At 31.2% G+C, this 20,525-nt stretch overlaps 2 protein-coding genes across 2 annotated transcripts in view; both read right to left on the reverse strand.

The window, feature by feature from the left end:
• Positions 1 to 6,324, reverse strand: part of LOC140441433 (facilitated trehalose transporter Tret1-like) — a 153,133-nt gene extending 146,809 nt beyond the window's left edge. The window contains exon 1 of the mRNA XM_072532162.1: positions 6,234 to 6,324. The gene's annotated coding sequence lies outside the window, so the exon portion shown is untranslated. The remainder of the gene's footprint in view (positions 1 to 6,233) is intronic.
• A 755-nt stretch (positions 6,325 to 7,079) lies between these two features.
• Positions 7,080 to 7,454, reverse strand: LOC140442338 (uncharacterized). Its single transcript, XM_072533413.1, has one exon. It carries the CDS (start codon positions 7,452 to 7,454, stop codon positions 7,080 to 7,082), a length of 375 nt encoding a protein of 124 aa, XP_072389514.1.
• Between the last annotated feature and the right edge of the window lie 13,071 nt (positions 7,455 to 20,525).

Raw genomic sequence — 20,525 nt, forward strand, 5'->3', positions numbered from 1 at the left:
TGAAATTTAACCAAAAAATTTAAATAAATAAATACATTTATTTTTTAGAATGTACTATATCTTTACCATAAATGTCACGTCAATATTAGATTTAAGTTATTGCCAAACGTTATTGTTGAATATATTATAAAATCATTTTGTTGATGATCTATATATAAACATAATACAAGGTTTGTTCAATTAAAATACATCTTTTGCCATGTATTAAGACACATATTCCATTGTTTCACTAACAAGAACACTTTTACGGTATTTTGTACTCGTTCGTCCGACTGACAACGATTACCTTTTAACGCCTTTTGCAGTGGCCAAAAGAAATTTTTGCATACACAGGATCGATAGCTTATATATTGATAAACAAAATCAAAGTCTTTTCGTGCAGCAACAAATTACTGATATTTTCAAAATTTATATCGAAAATACTATTTCAAAATAAAAACCGTTTTTACAAACTTCTAACCACAGTAAGACAATAACTTAAATAAATTTTAATTTATGACTATATCAATTTACTCAATAATCACATCATGCCAAGCCTACATAGAGATGATTTTAAAAAAATCACCTGGTTGCATATGGAAAAAATTATTGGAAATATGATAATTTCTTTATACATTGGTACAATATTAACATTAGAAATGGATATTGAATCTTGTTCTGAGGCCGAATCAACGTAGTAATAATAAATTCAATACAGACAATAATAAAAACCAATAAAGTTTTGCAATGGAAAATTCCTTCTTGAGCTCAAAACCAAGTTTATATAATCAAACTTTTATATATCTGGTGATCTGATTTCTTTAAAAGGCAGTTTAAAAGCAAATACAATATTTTAAAATAAAAAACTTCTCTACAACTAATGTATAATGGAATTTTGGGTATAATGGGAATAACCACTGGGATTTTCCCTTTTATTAGTTGATCTAAAACAAATTTAAACCCTTATGGTAATTTTGTAACATACATAGCAGAGTTAATTGCTGATTGATATATGAAAGGTATGCATTAGAAGAGGCAATGAGAGCATTACTGAATAAGTGCCTATTGGAAGGACAAATACCAAAAGCATGGAAAAATGCGGAAGTCATTCTACTCCATAAAAAAGGGGGCGCTGCAAATATAGAAAACTACCGACCAATAAGCTTATTGTCACACCTTGACAAACTACTAACCCAAATATTAACAAATAGATTGACAGCTAAGCTAGATGCATACAAACCAGTGGAGTAAGCAGGCTTTCGTAAGGGTTTTAGCACTATCGATCACTTGCAAACAATCCGGACAGTTATTGAAAAAACAATAGAGTACAACATACCACTACATCTGGCATTTGTCGATTATCACAAAGCATTCGACAGTATCGAGAAATGTGCTTTCTTAACAGCATTGGACGACCCCAGAGTAGATTTAAGATATGCTGCCCTCCTTAAGAATATATACGATGCTACTTTTCATGTAAAAATAGATGATGATCTGGAAACTATGAAAATAGACCATGGCAAAGGTGTGACACAAGGCGGCACCTTGCTACAAGAATGCTACAAGATTTAAATCACAAATCGAATAAAATAGGATTTAAAATGAATCTCAACAAAACAAAGATATTAAGCAACAGCCTAGAAAACATTACAATAGATAACATCAATATAGAAAAGGTAGAACAATTAAAAACGAAAAGAAAAATCAAACCCTAGAAATTAAAAGAAGGACACAATTGTCATGGGCTGCTTTTGGTAAGTTGAGCTTCATTTTAAAAGACAGAAAAATCCCAATACACTTAAAACGAAAAACCTATAACACTTGTATACTACCAGTTGCAACTTATGGATTGGAAACTATGTCAATAACAAGAAAAATGGCAGAACAATTAAGAGTAACTTAACGGGCCATGGAGAGGGCCATGTTAAATATAGCCTCAGGGACAAAATTCCTAAAACCGAAATACGTCCAAGAACTAAAGTAACCGACATCATTAAAAAAATAGCGAAATTAAGATGGCAATGGGTAGCACATGTAGCAAGACAAGACACCAACAGATGGTCTCATAAAGTGACATTCTGGAGACCTCCAGAAACAAAATAAGCATGGGAAGACCCTAAAAGAGATGGATAGACGATATAACGGCTGTAGCTGGAAAGCAGTGGATGAGAAATGAATATGAAAGATAATGGATATGAAAGATAATAGTAAAAGTTGTAAGAACAGGGAGTGAATAATGTAAGTGAACGGTAATACTTAGATACATTTTTAAAAACCGTTTGACGTTTCGATTTTCTCTCCGGAAATGGTTTTCAAAAAAAATATTTTAAAAACTTACGGGAACACGTATAATCAGCAAGTTGTTGTTTGTAGGTTATATTTTTTAAAATTGATGGTAGACCCACCTGACCTCTATCTTGTAGGCAACAGCTTTCTTTTGTTTGACAAAAAATCTGAGTGTGGTGTGTTTATTTCGTGTGTTTTGTTGTTTTATTTGTTAATTACTATTTAAATGGGAATAAGCCACAATTAAAGGTTAAAATACATTTATTGACGTTTCAATTTCCACTTCGGAAATCGTTATCAAAATACAAACATTAGTGATTTAGTGTTTAATTATAAATATTATTATAACAAAATACTAGTGTTTTATTTGTTTGTATAAAGTGTGGTAAATCGAGATTATATGCTTGTGTATTGTGTGTTGCATATGTATTGTGCCTGCTACATGGTGCTGATGGTTTTGCTACATATTTTTCTTCATTAAGTAGGATGACCGCTGCTTGTTTGATTTTTTTTTCATGCTCGTTTCTTTCATGATAATTGATACATATTTCCATTGTACTCTGTACTCGTTATCCCAGACATGCTTGCATATCTGAGAAGTCTTTGTTCTTGATATATGTTCAACGCTCGTTTATCCTGATACTCAGTGGTCTTGCAGTTTCTCCCATATACAAATTGTATTCACAGGTTATTTTATAGATGCAGTTCTGTGATCTCTAAACTGTTTTGTTGGGTTTGGTTTAGGACAGGATGAATTTCAGTGGATATTTTGAATGTTGTTGTGATTTACTTATTTTCTACTCTTTACGATTTTTCTGATAGGTCTCTTTAATATGGTATTGATATCATTGAATTCGTTTTTGTGAGTGTTTTTATTATACCTGTGGTGTTTTGTTGTTTTTTTTCTGTAATCTTGTAAAATTCCTTGTTTACAAATGACAATGGTTAGTTGTTTTTTTTTTCAAATCTTTTGGGTACCTAGCAGATTTTTTCTTTCTAAAATGCATTATTATTGGAGCAGCTGCTTTGGACTCTATCACATAATGTTTTTATTATTTATTGACGTTTACGTTGTGGTTTGAGTAGTAATTTAAATATCTGATGGTGTGGGTTGGTTTTCTGTAAACTTTGGTTGCATATCCTTTATATTCTTTTGTGATTAGCAAACCCATAAAAGAAAGTGAGTTAATGTTTTCTTTTTCCATAGTGAATTTGATTAATTTTTCTTTATTGTTGATATCGATCAGAAATTTATTAAATTCTTCCGATCCGTGAATAAAATTCGAACAAAACATTGTACTCATATAGGACAAACAACCTACTATATAATAGAGATACATATGTGAAAGATGTGTGTTCTGTTTGGATAAACTAATGGACATAAACAATAAAAAAGAATCAATGAAATTCACCATGAAAAAAAAAACAATAATTCACTTCCTTTTCTGAATTTGTTAATCACAAAAGAAGACAGGATATGTAATCAAAGTTTACAGAAAACCAACCCACACCAAAATATATTAAAATTACCATTTAAACCACAACCTAAATCCACAAACAAGGCATTTCACAAGACTGAAGAAATAAAACAACTAAATACCAAAAGAAATCTAGTATTTCTAAGAAGGGATTAAAAGATGACAACAATACCATATGTAAAATTTAGTCAATCAGGAAAATTAAAAAGGATAGGAAATAAGTGCATCACAACAACATTCAAAACAACCAAAATACTGAGATCTATCCCTTCCAAAACCAAACCCAACAACACACAAGAAAGATCAAAGGACTACATCTATAAAATACCCTGTAAATGTAATAATTTCTATGTGGGAGAAACCGCAATACTCTAAATGTCAGGATAAACTAGCCTGAAGCATAGATCAAGAACAGAGAGTTCGACAAATCTCAAATATGCAAACGTGCCTCGGATAACTAGACCAAAGTACAATGGAAAGATTCATCAATAATCATGAAAGAGACATACATGAAAAAGGGAAAAATAAAAAAACACCTGTTATCTTACTATTAAAAAAAAATATGTAGCAAACCCATTAGAAAATATAGCAGGCTTTGGTTACCAATACTAAAAGGAGAAGTCAAGAACAACAACATACCAACAATAGCAGATTAAAGGAAGTTGCAGTCATCATCTATAATTATGCACAATACATATGCAACACACAATAGACAAACATATAATCTACGTTAAATACACCTTATATAAACAAATAAAACAATAAAAGTACAAAACAGTCAGAATTTGACTCCCAATTTGTATCCCAAAAATAAAAACATCACCTTCAGATTTTTTGTCAACCACAAGAAGTCTATTGCCTGCAAGATTGAGGCTAAGTGGGTTAACCATACATTTTGAAAAACATAACCTACAAATAACAACTTGTCCGTTATACATTTTCCTGTAATCTTTTAAAATAATTTTTTTTTGAAACGATTTCTGGAGTTGAAATCGATACGTCAAACGGTATTTAAAAATGTACTTAATTTTCATTACAATTAATTTATTGTGGCTGACCTCCATATCAAAGTAATGTTTTTTTTTGTAAAAGTACTATTTTTTATTTGTTTGTGGCACTAATTAATGTGTGAATCTGGCACTGAAAAATGTGAAAAATAGAGTATTACTACAAAAAATAATTCCGGTCATAATAGGCTAATCAGATTAGATATATCTGAATTGAAAATAACACAATACTAGTTCACGAATAGGGTGTCAAAAAGCGACGGAGAAATTACTTCGACAGTTTAACTACTTCGAGCTAACGAAACAAGGAACCTATTCAAGCTGCTTACAAAAATAATAAAAGATATGGGAGTTGGTAGAGATGTAGAAAGGGAACAGGTTTTTTGATCTGAGATATCAAATTCAAAACAATTATTCCATGTGGCAGAAGATCGGGAAGCCTTCGCAATGGTGATTGCTAACGTCGTGATAAATCTGATATGACACGTAAAGAAGAAGAAGGCAGTTGGACCGGATGATATTCTTGGAGAAGAACGGACAGCTTTTGGAGGAAAAGGTGAACACAACAAGTTTGTTAATGGTTTGTTTAATAGAATTATGGAAGTTGGACTAATGACTGATGAATTGAGAAGCAGTATACTATGACCTGTTTACAAAAACAAGGGGGATATACAATAACGCAGAAACTATGGGTTCTTAAAAATACTTAGTATTCTTCTTCTTCTTTTTATGTAGATATGACTCTGTCTGTTATAACTCATTTAATTCAACAATACAATAAATTCATACATTTTTTATTTTTAAAGGGAAGAAAATGAGATTAAAATAAGTAAAGAGGTAATAGGATAATAAAACAGGGATGTATATTGTTTTTATTCTTACTATTTAATCTTTACTCAGAAAACATATATACTGAAATCAAAAAATCATGTTGAAATCAGTTTGAAGTCATAACTTTAAAACCAAATGGAAAATTAGCTACTTAAAATCCTTGTTTGGCCAGTATTCGACGATTCCAGATGCATCGTCGAAAATTGAATGCTTTTCAAAACGTGAAAATTCGTCATATAGAAGGAATATTATATAGGTATATATATATATATATATATATATATATATATATCTATATATATATATATATATATATATATATATATATATATATATATATATATATATATATATATATATATATATATATATATATGTATAATATTTTACTGGATCATTTAACTAAACGATTTTTTAACAATTTTCAATATTCTAAATATAATTATAAAACATAATAAAAAGGATTTTTTTTAAATTTGAACAATACGATGTTTACCGGGAAAGTCCGTTAATAATTCAACACTGATGTCATCGATTTACAATTTCAGTTCTTTAAACCATGCTGAAAAACTAAATGGACTAAAAGCCTATAATAAAACTGACAGTAAAATAACATGCTAGCAAATCTGATTTTATGAAAAAAATTACTTACCAAATCAAACATGGTTTGCAAAATTTCGTTTTGCAGACGCATTGCGGTTTTGTTGATGTACGGAAAGTGAAACCGGCTCGATAGTTTGAATAGCGCCAGTGGTCGCAGAAAGAAAGCTGTTACAATGTGCGAACACTTTTGCGCCGTTATGAGCTCCTGCCACCCGAGTGCCAAGTTAAATTTGAAACCGAAGTTTTTGGAAATAAATCAGATTCTTTTCAATTTATGAGTTGTTGAGTTACTGAGAATTAATTATGTTCCTTAATTAGCTAGAAAATATTGTATTCGATATTAGATTAATATGAACACGTCTGGTATTTCATTTAATTTTGGCGCTTTTAATTTTATTTGCATTTATTTAATTAGATTCTATACAGCATGTCTTTGATAATTGATATTTCATTGCAATTAATTTCAGTTTTTTTATTTAACCATTAAACGGGCAAAATTTTATTTAAAGTGAAATATTAAAAATTTTACATTCTGTTTATTAAATATACATTAAGCAATACAGAAAAAAAAATTTATTGCCCATTTATGGTACACACTAAAAATGCTTATAGAGGTGATTTTGTTCAGAGGGATAGGTGAGGGAGATTCTTTTTAGAGGGTTGAAAATTGCAAACTAATTAATAATTATGTTAAAAAACTAAGAAAGCATTTATCAATCGCAAAACAAATAATTTTGTTCGACTAAAAGTAAACGTAAAAATTACAAAAAAATAAAAAAATTACTTATCTAGTTGTTCTTTGTATGGTAAATTGTAAAACAATTTCTAGAATTTTTACCACTTACAATGCACAAACGTAAGCCACATTTTTGACAGAAAACCGTTGTTTGCCCACTTACACAAAGTTTACATCTCCCCTTCTCAACAAATGTTGGAAATGTCCGATTTGGTCATATCTGACGTCAAATGTAAGTCTGGCTGTTACTGGTACTCTAAATTTTTTAGACGGTTGCACATCTGCAAAATCAGATTTCCTAGTTTTAGTGATATTGTCACATTTTAGAAGCGATGAAGCTAAATGTAATCGAAACGTTTTCAATTTTTCATGTTTTCCATTTTTAGTAGCCTGCATATCTCTTCTATATATCAGCCAAGCGTTGTTTACAGAAATGTCTATTAGCTGGGTAAATATTCCCAAATACCACCTGCGTGATTTGAAAGGTGTTTTGTATAAAGCGATCAGCATATCAGCTAAATCAACGCCTCCCATATGTTTGTTGTATTATTTTATTATTTGAGGACAACTAACGTCAACTTTTTTTTTCTCATTTTTACAGTATCTCTTTATTTGGACAATAGGGCTATGGGATATATATGAACTAGCCAAGGTGACGCATTTGGTGTCTGCCCATTTTACTACAGCTATTCCTGCATTATTATCAACTTTGTAATCAATGGATGCTCTACCTTTTTTCAACAGAATTTTATAAGACTCCAAAGTGCAATTACGTAATCGGTTACTTCTTATGGTTCCCAGACTGTCTATTCCACGTTCATTTTTCAACAGCGTGATCAGTTCTAATGAACAGAACCAGTTATCAAAATATACAATACTTTCACTCTACAACAACTACTTTGCCGCCTGAACCCAGGTTAGATTCTTTTTCAGAAAAAACCATATGATCGAATGTAGAGGATCCCGTGTAAATAACAAAGTCGTAAACTATTCCAGAAACTCCTGCCCTTACAAAAATTTTGAAACCCCACTTTTTAGGTTTTTTGGGCAAGTATTGGCGAAGATTTCCAGCTTTGGTTCCTTTGTAACTAATCGTCATTTCATCAATAGAATACTGATTTTCTCCTTCAATTTTATTACAGTTTGATCGAATTCTTTCCAAAAGGTACCTGATTTTAAATAAACGATCTTGGTTGGCATCTACACTGTTATCTTGGAAGTGTATTAGTCTACATAGTTTTTTAAATCTTTTTATGGGCATCACATCTGCTATAATACTGTAGCGTGTGTTGATTGACCAGTAGTCTTCGAATGATAGCATTCTTATTATACCCATTAAAATTTCTATTCCTATAAATGTTTTAATTTCAGATGGAGAAGTATTGATTGATGTCCCGGTTGTAAAGTAAAGTAGAGATTCGTTTGTTCTGCAATATATTGCATAATATAATCATCCCAAAACATTTGAAAATATTGCAAAGGTGTAAGTACATTAGGTGGAGCTTCATACTCACTTTCAATGGGGATTTTGTTGCGTTGAAAGTTTTCTTTCACCCAATTGTAGTTGCTCCCAACTTTTTTTCTATTTTTTTGGTTACTTTCCTTCACATTTTGAAATTCTAATGGATAATGGTATCTCATCATCCGTGTCATATTCATCATCTTCATTTTGATGTTGCTCGATTGTTTCGGTAGGTAGGTGTGGAAGTAAACTTTCTGGTTCAAAATTAGGGTCCAGATCACTGTCGTCCATCTCCTCATCACTAGATGATCCAACATCTGAAACGTACGCATCTTCAGGAGGTAGTACTACAATTTGAGGACCTCTGTTTTTTCTATAAAAACTACCACATGGAACCGTAGGAAGCTGAAAAAAAAGCTAGATAAGATTTGAATTTCCCGTACATTTTTATGGGCGTTGTATCTTGAGAGATACAAACAAGTGTAAACAAAATGTTGGTACTTTATACAAATTATAACTATAAAATAGAAATGTACTAAGATATTCTAAAGTATTTTCACTGCTTCTAACTTCTCAAATAAAGAAAAACAATGAGTAGAAGGTCTTTAATTGCTTTACAAAACTTACCGTCTCCATTTTGTCGACCGTATCACTACACTGTTAAAAACACACTGACAAATAATGGATTTCCCCAACCGCTACCCGTTACCATACCTTATAATACGTTAGTCTGCTTGTGGATCTCACAGTACACAATGCTCGATTTGCCGCAAATTTAATGAAGTTCTCGTAAAAATTTTTAGATATCAATGTATCTCATAGGATACAATTACCTAATAAGGGTTAATTTTATCAAACTAAATCAGTAAGTTTAAAAATGTATCCACAAATACTAAAAAAATAATGTCACACTAGACAGAGACAAGGCCGACAGAAATGAAACTTTTTATGAACATATCTGGATAACAGGCCATTCAGACAATACAGATTCTAATTTTATTCAAATTAACATAAATGTATTGCTCAGTGGCACATAGTTTTAAATGGGCACGTTCAGACGATTCGATTGTAGAATACCGTGCTTGATATAGGTACTTTACCAGATGTGTCCTTTACATCTTTTTTTCACCTGGTGTAATATTTTTAATCTGAGGCTCTCTTATTTTACATTTCTCTTAATGCTTTTTTAATTTCTGATGGTGTACTTTCCGGTACAACTTCTGCGACCTGATTACGAGTTATTGAAATATTTATTACGTCATTGTTAGTGGTGGTATGCTTTCTGTATAGCGTTCACTATCTAAATTATTTTTGCTTTAAAGTTTTTATCTGGTTCTATTATTTTTTAAATTGTATTTTTGCAAATCTTTCCTTTTTTTCTGTTGATATTTCTTTGCTTATTTGTCTATATGGTGCTGTACCTTTCTATTTTACATTTTTAATACAAGATCTTTCTATAGCGTACTTCAGACAACTTAAAGTTTGGTTATTTTTTCGTACATGTCCTTTTTAGGTTTTGAAAGCCATTCTTCAAATAGTCTTTCAGGGTTTTCAAATATGGTTTTCTGTGAATCTCCACTTAGCAAGCTTCTTGTTTGTTACAATTTTGGTTATTTCCTTCTTTGCATTTATTTCTACTTTTCCTGTCACAGGTCGATGGTAACTACCTAATGAAAACTCTTATTCAATTCAATAAGTTTTTAGACTATTTTTGTTTTTCGATAAGATAACATGTATGTAATATTTTCAGAGACACCATCCGGACTTGCCATGTTCATTTTTCTCCTGGACCTTGTTTGAAGAAGGTATTAATATGTTAATTCCTTATTATCTTATTTTCGCGTTGAAATCACGAATTGCTATTAAGTATTGCATAGTGAGCTTTTGAAATATTCATTTTAGTTACAGTATGTTCATAGAATAGGTCCACTTCCTCATCGCTATTTAACCAGGTTGAAGAGAATCGCTATTCATATTTAAAGACATGAATTATTTGAATTGGTTACCTCCTTATTTGTTGTATAAAAACGCTAGCTATTCATGTATTTATTTATTATTATTATATTTTGAGGATGTTGAGAAGGCAATTGAGGTTTAAAAAGAATAATACAGAGATTTGGACCTCAGTTTAAGGGCCCGAGGAAAAAATTCGGAAGCTTGCGTGGTCAGTGGCATTAAGTTTCAAAGTAGGTCTATTCTGTGACAAGATTATAGGGGAGTACCAAACCGTTTTTACATTAGGTATACTAAAATAAGGTCCGAAAATAATCCAAAATTTGCATAATATTGGTAATTTTTTTTTCGTCTTAATCTTTTTCATTGTCCGGCTGAAAAGTCGCTTGTAAGTGTTTAGCAAATCTATTTGCTTTTTAATTATTCTTTCATTTCGAGCCCTGATCCCATCTGCCTTTCAAATTGGTGAGTTTTGTAGAATAGGTTTTTTTAGTTATCTAATAGATTTCCAAAGTAAATATATTATTTTATCAACATTAGTTAGTTAATTCCAATAATCACCAATTGTTTTGTTTTTAATGCGTCGTATTTCACCCATTAGATCTTGCGTTGCAATAGTTAAGACTGTTTTGTCTTGTGGGGCTCTAATTTTTTTCTATTTTCTTAACTTTCGTGTTTAACATAGAAGAATCCCAATTTATTTTGTGTAATTACTACCTTTTGTTCTGGAAATAACTTCAAAAAGTTTTTTTTTCTATATCTTTTTCTTTATCTAGTTGCTCTTCGGTTCTGGTGGGAACTGCGAGATTATTGATTTCTTCGAGTGCGATTTTAAAACTTTGCCAGTCAGTTCTTCTATTAGTTAGTTTGCATTTTCTTTATTATAATATGTAACGGCTAGCTCACCCATTGCACATTGAAACCCCTCAGGGGTGATGTACGACATAAACTAACTTAATTTGAGAAATCGGGAATTATTAATAAAATAATTTCTTTAACACATATCTTTATTTATTTATATTTTAATAATTCAAAATGTAATAACAATTAAATTGAGGTTCTAACAACAGGGAATTAAGCATCTATATACAAAATCTCAAGAAATAAAGAAACTTAGCTCTACTCTATGAGAAATCCTCCTGCTGTTTCCTTCTCAACTCGGACCATACAATGTCTGCAAAAACCATGCCGCTAAGCCGAAACCATGTGGATCCCTCTCCAATCCAAAGCCATGCGGACTTTCAAAATCGAGATGGATTTCTTATTAAAAAAAAAAAAATTCATTTTCGTATTCTTCAAGGTGGATTCTCTTGAATAAAAAACAAGATGGATTCTCTTGAATAAAAACCAAGGTGGATTCTCTTGAATAAAAACCAAGGTGGCTACAAAAACAAAAGCCGCTATAAAACTCGTCATGGCACGAGTTTTGTCCAACAACAGAAGAATTCTGGCAAGCGGACAGCTCTTCTCTCCGAGACCTGTATACCGATCCAGAATTCTCTGATGTTGCCAAAACTCACAAATTAATAATTGTAATTAATAGATAAATTATTAAATGAAAAATGAAAAAGACAAAGTTGTGCGATAAATACGATTTATATTGAATTATTATTATTACAGCAAAGGTAAAAAGAAAATAAAAATTGTAAGCAGTTTTTAAGTACTTGCGTACACAGAATTATACGAAAAACTAAAAGTGTTCTTGATTAAAGTATGAAAATATGTTGTTGTAAAAAGAGCAAAGTATTAACTTACCCAGACCGTTGGAAGTTTCTGACCACGAGGACTTATATTTTTAATAATACCTTCTCGTTTGCTGGTTTATTTTAAAAAGAAATTAAATCGGGTCGGATTGATAGAAGTAAATTATTTAGGAGTGGGGTTTCTGTTTCTTGTACGATAAAGTAAGCGAAGGTAGGACTACGAGGGGACTTAAGAAATTAATCAGCGGATTTATTTGTAATAGGAAAATATTGAAATAAAATATAGGAATACAAACAAAGGAAAAAGAACTTATTATCAATAAAAATCAAATAGTATGCGCAGAAAATAGTGGAAAGTACTTTGAAATTAATAAGAACAAAAATGTAACGTTTTAAACGTTACACACTCCCCCCACCAGGAAAAAAAATTTTAAAGACTGACTGAAAAATTTTTGAGAAATACTAATCAGAAAGCAGAACTAAGAGAAAACAAGAACAGAAGGCAAAATGAGACAATAGTACAAATACCCAAAGAAGAAGGCTTAAAAGTGACACAGAAAAATAAAAAGAAGTGGGAAATACCGAACGTGACTCCTATAAAATAAATATATTCGAATCACAAGGAATACAAAATGCTACTTCATAAGAAACGATCAAGAAAAAAAAATACGAAGGATCATACAATGCACATTGTAAAATAAAAATCTAGAAACGACCTATCTACAACGTGAAATAACAGAATACAACTTTTAATTTGAATTAAAGATGCAAAAAATTAGAAATCGAAACTACAACATATTTCTATAAAAGTTTTACAGATCCGAAATGTGAACACACTAAGTAACAATATTTTTTGTCTTTTTTTTTAAACTGCTGAACATATTATAAATAATAGTGATAATGTAATCAAAAAGTGCTGTGTTTAGTTATATTAATCAAGATTTGCTGTAACAATTAAATTCTGCAATATAGAGAAAAAAAAAACTGTCTTTTACTTTTAAATTGAAGAGCGAGATTTTATGGCTGAAATTAAAACAATATTTGCATATCACGGATAATCCGTTAAAGGTAACAAAAATAACAAGAAACAAATAATAGCTAATACCTCAAAGATACTCATGAAATTTTATTTATTTTTTCTTTTTTTAAAGTAAATTAATATTATTGTCAACAAAAATCAAATAGTGATTTATAGTGTCACCGCACTAAAAAAAACTATTCTAAAACTATAACTCTTAATAAAGTTTAGTGAAAAAAAAATGAACTAATAATTCTTAAAACAAAAATAACAAGTTCTATTTTAAGTGTAAATTATTATACACCGTCAAATTAATAATAAGTTGGGGTAGGTAACTAAACGTATTCCAGGAAAAATTTAATCAGTATTAATAAAATTTGCTAACTATACTGGTCTAATACATAAAATTGTATTAGTTAAATAAAAATTACTAAATAAAATTATTCCAGTATAGATTAATTAAGTTAAGGTAAATATTTACAAAAGTATGAGTCTCAATATGTTACGCTACTAATAATCATTGAAAACAAAATAAATGAATAAATATAATCGTTTAAACATGAAATAATACCATAATCTAAGATCCTATATAGATTTGAAGACGAAAAAGAAACAAAATTTAATTTCTCGATATTATGTCTTCCTAAATATACTACGAAAACACTCTGTTATTGAGATCTAAAACGAGTGGAAATAAAGAATACGATGCTCAATTATGCCAAGAAAATTGTTTTGGACGCCAGTATATTTTTGATAAAAATATACAAAAACTAGTGTATGTGGTTGAAATAGATAGAACAAACACAAATATAAATAGAAGATAAACTGCCATAGTTTTTCTGTTAAAATGGAAACGGTGATTACGCACAAATTAGAAAACTGCATAATGCATGAACCATGCGGAAAAAATACGACCAAAGGGTGCATAGTTTTATTAAAAGCTAGCAAAAATTACTCCAAAACGCCATAAATTTACACTAGAGTCTCATGAAGAGTAATGCATAAAATTACTTTAGTTTCAGAAGAGGGAAAGTGTCTTGACACTAAAATAAGTTAACTTAACCTATACTATAGGAAAAGCAACTCAACCGAGATAGTTATAGAATAACTACTGGTTAATAAACAATCAACAAAATCAACAAAAAATAGAATATCCAGAATGTATTATAAATCAATATCATCCTAGAGAATAAAATTAAGAATAATCAACCACAAAAATGAACATCTCTTACATTACCAAAATGACACCACGTGTAATCCCTTACAAACACTAGGCAACAAGGCAAGGATAACAGATAGATAAAAAGGTGTAATAAATTGATTTTAATTTTTTTTTTCTTCTAACAAAAGATAATCCACTATAATGTAGTGTACAAAAGATCATAGACAAAGTAAAGCAACAAAACAATGATTATTTTGAGGACTCATCTTCAGAAAGGTCAGTAACATCTAACTTGATGTCTCTAATATGGAAATCTCCTAGGATGTTGCCATCCAGATCTTTCAAGGAATAAACTAAGGGTGAAATTACCTTATGGACAACACAGGGTATAAATTTAGGTGCTAGTTTAGCTGAAAAGTTGTCGACAGCCTTGGAAAGTACAAAATTTCTCTTCCAGACCTTATCCCCTACATTGAAATGTAGTGTGCGTTTACGCAAGTTGTAACGCTTAGAGTTAATTGCATGCGAGTGACGCAACCTCTTTTGCACTTCAGAAAACAAAGGTGATAGCTCCTCAGGAGGTTTGGGAGAAAACAAATGACAGTTAATGTTAATGTCATTATCTGCTCTGTCTTCTATTTTTCCGAAGAAAGAACCGTTTGTAGAAATGTTCCTAGCAAAGGTTAAGAATGACGGAGAAAATTTCGTGACTTCGTGTTTGGCAAGTCGAATTGCCTGTGCAATTTTATAAATTTCCTTATCCCAATCTTTGTGATTGTCGTGTATATAAGAACGAATGGCTGTAGTTATGGTTTTATTTACCCTTTCTGTTGGATTAATCTGTGGAAAATACCTTGCGTTATACCAAATTTTTTTCACTCCATACCTGGACATAAGATCTTTAAATTCTTTAGAAATAAATTGTGAGCCATTGTCGCATGCAAATATCTAAGGCACTCCAAATAACAAAAAAATTTGGTTTTCTATAAACCTAACAATTCCCTTAGATGTTGCACTTGACATGGTATGAACAAACACAAATTTTGTAAACCAATCTGTGACGACTAAAAGATAACGGTTCCCGTTTTTAGACCCAGGGTAGGGACCTAATAAATCAGCGGAAAGAAACTGAAATGGATAATTAATATCTCTATAATTGCCCATTTTACCAGCTGGAGGTAGATTTGATGACTTGCAGGATGCACAAATTTTGCACTTGGAGATATATTTCACCACCGAAGATCTCATTCTTGGCCAATAGTAAATTTCAGATATTCTCCCTAGTGTTTTAGACACCCCGAAGTGACCAGCTGTAGGTTCATCATGGTACATCTTAAGGACTTCTTGTCTATTCGGTGCAGGAACAAAAACCTTCCATTTGGTGGAAGATTCACCAAATTTAGTTTTCGGGAAAACGTGCTTATAAAGAACATTGTCCTGTACTCGAAAAGAAGGATACAATTCTGGATTTTCTGAATACTTTTTAATTAATGACTTATAAAAAAACATCTGGCTTTAAATTAGACAAGTTTAAGACACAAACTTCCGGTATGCTATTGGGAATTCTAGATAGTGAATCTGCCACTACATTTAATGAACCACTGCGGTGTATAATCGAAAATTTATGACAAGATAATTTCATTATCCATCTAGCTAACCTAGGTGATGGATTTTTCATCGTAGTTAACCATTTTAAGGAAGCATGATCTGTTATAACACAGAACTCAGTACCTTCAATGTATCCTCGAAATTTTTCAATGGATAGTAAGATTGAAAGCATCTCTTTCTCAGTGGTACTGTACTTACGCTGACATTTATTTAGCGTTTTGCTGAAGTAAGCGACGGGATGTTCGAAACCATCGTCTTTTTGAAAAAGAACACTACCTACTCCATGATCGGAAGCATCGCAAGCTAAGTAGACTTTTTTAGAAAAGTCTGGACTGGCTAGTACAGGAGCACTATTCAAAAGTTCTTTTATTTTGATGAACGCTTCGTCTGCCTCTTTGGTCCAAGTAATAGATTGTCCTTTTTTCTTTCCTTTCAACAAATCGGAGATGGGGCTACTAACAGTACTCAAATTACGGAGGAAACGACGATAATATCCTATCAACCCAATTAAACGACGTATCTCTGTCGTATTTTGAAGCACAGGATAGTCAAGAATTGACTGTACCTTATCTGGGTCGGTTCGTAAACCTTCTTTATCAACTATAAAACCAAGAAACTTCAATGAGGGTCTACAGAATTCACATTTATCAAAATTAACAGTAAGATTAGCGGATTTTAATTGTCTGAACAGGTCTTTGAGTACTCTTATATGGGTGTCGAAATCTGGGGTAACAACTATAATGTCATCAGTATATTAAAATGCATATGGATCAAGTTTTGGTCCAATGACATAGTCCATCAAGCGACTCATAGCTTGTGCACTATTATTTAACCCGAACGGTAAGACATTAAAACAAAAAACTCCTCTGTTAGGAATTGAAAACGCAGTCTTTAATCTAGATTCTTCATCTAGAGGTATCTGATAAAATGCATGACGGAGATCAATAGATGAAATATACTTTGCATCTCGAACCTTAGAAATTACAGTATTAACAAGTGGCATAGGGTAACTATCTGGTATCGTAACAGAGTTTAATTTACGACCATCAAAACATGTGCGGTATGTACCGTCTTTTTTTTTAACAAGCCACAGTGGGCTAAGCCAAGGAGTGGGAGTAGTTAAGGGTTGGATCACCTTTAAACGTAGCATCTCATCAACTCCTTCATTTAAAATTTTTTGCATGGCAGGAGACAAAGGATACTGCCTCTGTTTAACTGGTTTATTGCCTGCTGTATCAATGTGATGAGTGTAAAGATGAGTTCTACCAATAGAATCTACTGGACCTATTTCTTTAAATAATTTCATCACGGAATCAAGTTGAACTGATTGAGAAGGTGTTAGGCTGTGTTTGTCACTAATAGTGTTAACAACACATGTTGAAAACTCCATTGAATTGACAGAATTTAAGGTAAAATTTAAAAAATCTAAGTTAAGTTTAAAAATTCTTACAAAGTCCATACCTAAAATTATTTTTTGAGAAATAGAAGGTACTACTAAAAATTTCAATATATGTGTGATATTCTGCAAAGATACGAGTAAATCAACAGAACCGATAGTATTTTGAAGACTACCATCAGCTGTTGTTAAGCAAATAGAAACATCATAATTTAAAGTTAGCCTACACTTTTTTAATAAATACAATGATGATGAACCCAGGATAGAAACGTTGCTACCTGAATCCAAAAGTGCAGAAATAACCTCACCATCTATTGAAATAGATATATATGGACGATTATCAGAACCGTGCTTGTCCAACAATGGATTAGTAGTTAGTTTCTCAGAAGGCAAAATAGGAACTAAAGTTAAATTACTATCTGAAGTCAAATTATTACTCAGAGAAATGATAGACTCATCATCAGAATCGTCAACTTTTGAAGAAGAAGTAGGTAATAAATTAGATACGTTTTTGTCTATATTACTGTTTGAATTAAATTTAGAAAAAGAGACAATTTTATTATCATTGTTATGCAATACTGTATTAGAAGACGAATGGGAATCACTATTATGCAAATTAAATTATTGTCGTCGGTCTATTGTCGTGACCTTTTTTGTAGAGATTTTCCTGGAATGTGCTTGTCTTTTGTTGTCGGCTTTTCTGTGTTCGACGTAGACGGGGCTGGTGGGTTGATGTTGACACCAGATTGCTCGTTTTTTGAAGAGCAACTACAATTCTTCTTATAGACATTTTTACTACCGCAACCATGGCAAAATACGGTACGTTCAGATCTACACTCCGGGAATGTATGTCCTTTAATACCACAATTCCAGCAAATCACTTTGTAAATCACGTAAAGAATTTGTCTCCTGAAATCTTTTATGAAACATAGGATTTTGAGTCCTTATAGTAGACATAGATAAAGCTGACTCTATTTTTCTACAAAATTTTGTTAAATCTGCAATTGTGCTTACTTCGTGCAAGGCTAAGGCTTTACTGTAGTCTGGAAGAAGGCCTCTTTTTATTTCCGAAACCATTTCACATTTTTGTACTTTATTTGGAAGACTGTGGAAAAGCGCTTTAAAATTTAAAATAAAAGTAGTAACGGGTTCCCTAAAACTTTGCTTGGTAGAACGTATTTGATCCCATAAATTACGTTCATAATCTTCAGGCAAATAGGTATTTTTAAGAGCTGTAACAAGTTCTGACCAATCGTGAAAAGATCTCTTAAGAAAATGATTGTGCCACCAAACAAACGCAGAGCCTTCAAAAAGGTCTCCAGCAGATAGAAATAACTCCTGGTCCGTACATCCTCTTGAGGCTTTTAATGCTGCAATTTGCTCTAAAAACGGAATAATTTGTTCTCGACCGGAAAACTTTTTAATTCCCCATTTGTAAATCGGGACGGATTTAACAACAGTACCAAAGGATCTTGATGCAATAGGCGTAGAAGCGTTTTGGGGAAGCATTTCATCATTAGCGTCCTCTTGTAAGTCCACTTGAATTTTCTCAGCCAAAACTCCTTCTAAGTTGACGAGGTTGTTCCTAATTTCTCGCTTAATTTTAATTTCCTCATCCTTAGTAGCATTCAATTTGGAAATCCTACCAGACAAATGTGTCAATCTATCCGTTAACTGTTTATATGGTGATGAGTTCTTTGTGCCAGTGAAATTGTTTATAATTGTAGTCAATTCCGTTAAAGTTGTTGTTGCACCTCTGAAATCTTCTTCGAATGACAAGTCATTGGAGGCAGATAAAAAGCTACGATTAAAAACTTCCTGTGTTAAAAGTCCACGAAGAACTTTCCTTTTTTCTTCAACTGTATTTGGCACATCAACATCTCTTGTCTGAATTTCATAAGCCAGTTCATCCGACTTTAAATGATTTGGATTAAACGGAAGAGACATATTGATAAATAATTATTAAATACAAAGGGCAAAAATACTCGTAAAAAAACGGACTAGACGCAGATGCATATAGGAATACAAGATAATAGCAAAAGGTATTCAAAAAAAATATAGTTTAACTACTAGGCATGTAGTGCAAGCAGGTTAACTCACCCAAAAATTGGAATAGATCGAAAATATTGCAATGTAATGTATAATATATAAAAAGGTCTAACAATTATAGCAAAATATAAAATAAATCCTTAAATTGGAACTAGAAATGTATGTGAATTAAATTTGCAACAACATTTAAGAAGAGAGGAAATCACCTAAAAGATTGCCTTAGTTGAAGCATAAAGCATATTACTTAACGCTTGTTTCAAAAAAAATTATTTAAATAAAATTATAGTGTTGAACTTATATGCAAACTTTTAGAACGCGCCTTGTATAATGAAAACTAACCATTACTATAAACTTATCATCTAGATTTAGATCGTTGTGAGTATAGTATTAAAAGTTTCTTATTTTATGTAGATATCAAAATAAGATTTATTTATTTATTTATATATATATATATATATATATATATAAATATATATATATATATATATATATATATAATATATATATATATATATATATATATAATTAGAAAAAAAAAACTTCGCTTTTCAAATATCTAAAGTAAACGTTTAAATAAATGGTCAAACAAATACCTTGTTTTACACAAAATACACATATACACAAAAACTGATAAGCTGATAACTCAAATGAGTTCTCCTTTTTTTATTTAAATTACTTATTGATAGAAAAAAAAATGCAAAAAAATTGAAATAGATTTTACGGAAACAAATTTAATAAAGAAAGTGTGAGAAAAATTCATTAATAAAACCCAAAATCAACAAATTAAATAGTTTACGTACGTTGGGCGCCAATTGTGTAACGGCTAGCTCACCCATTGCACATTGGAACCCCTCAGGGGTGATGTTCGGCATAAACTAACTTAATTTGAGAAATCGGGAATTATTAATAAAATAATTTCTTTAACACATATCTTTATTTATTTATATTTTAATAATTCAAAATGTAATAACAATTAAATTGAGGTTCTAACAACAGGGAATTAAGCATCTATATACAAAATCTCAAGAAATAAAGAAACTTAGCTCTACTCTATGAGAAATCCTCCTGCTGTTTCCTTCTCAACTCGGACCATACAATGTCTGCAAAAACCATGCCGCTAAGCCGAAACCATGTGGATCCCTCTCCAATCCAAAGCCATGCGGACTTTCAAAATCGAGATGGATTTCTTATTAAAAAAAAAAAAAAAATTCATTTTCGTATTCTTCAAGGTGAATTCTCTTGAATAAAAAACAA

Source organism: Diabrotica undecimpunctata, chromosome 5, assembly GCF_040954645.1.
Source record: "Diabrotica undecimpunctata isolate CICGRU chromosome 5, icDiaUnde3, whole genome shotgun sequence".
NCBI classification, from domain to species: domain Eukaryota; kingdom Metazoa; phylum Arthropoda; class Insecta; order Coleoptera; family Chrysomelidae; genus Diabrotica; species Diabrotica undecimpunctata.

Excerpts from the sequence above, each read along its gene's own strand:
- LOC140442338 (XM_072533413.1), bottom strand. The coding sequence starts at position 7,454 with ATGGGAGGCGTTGATTTAGCTGATATGCTGATCGCTTTATACAAAACA.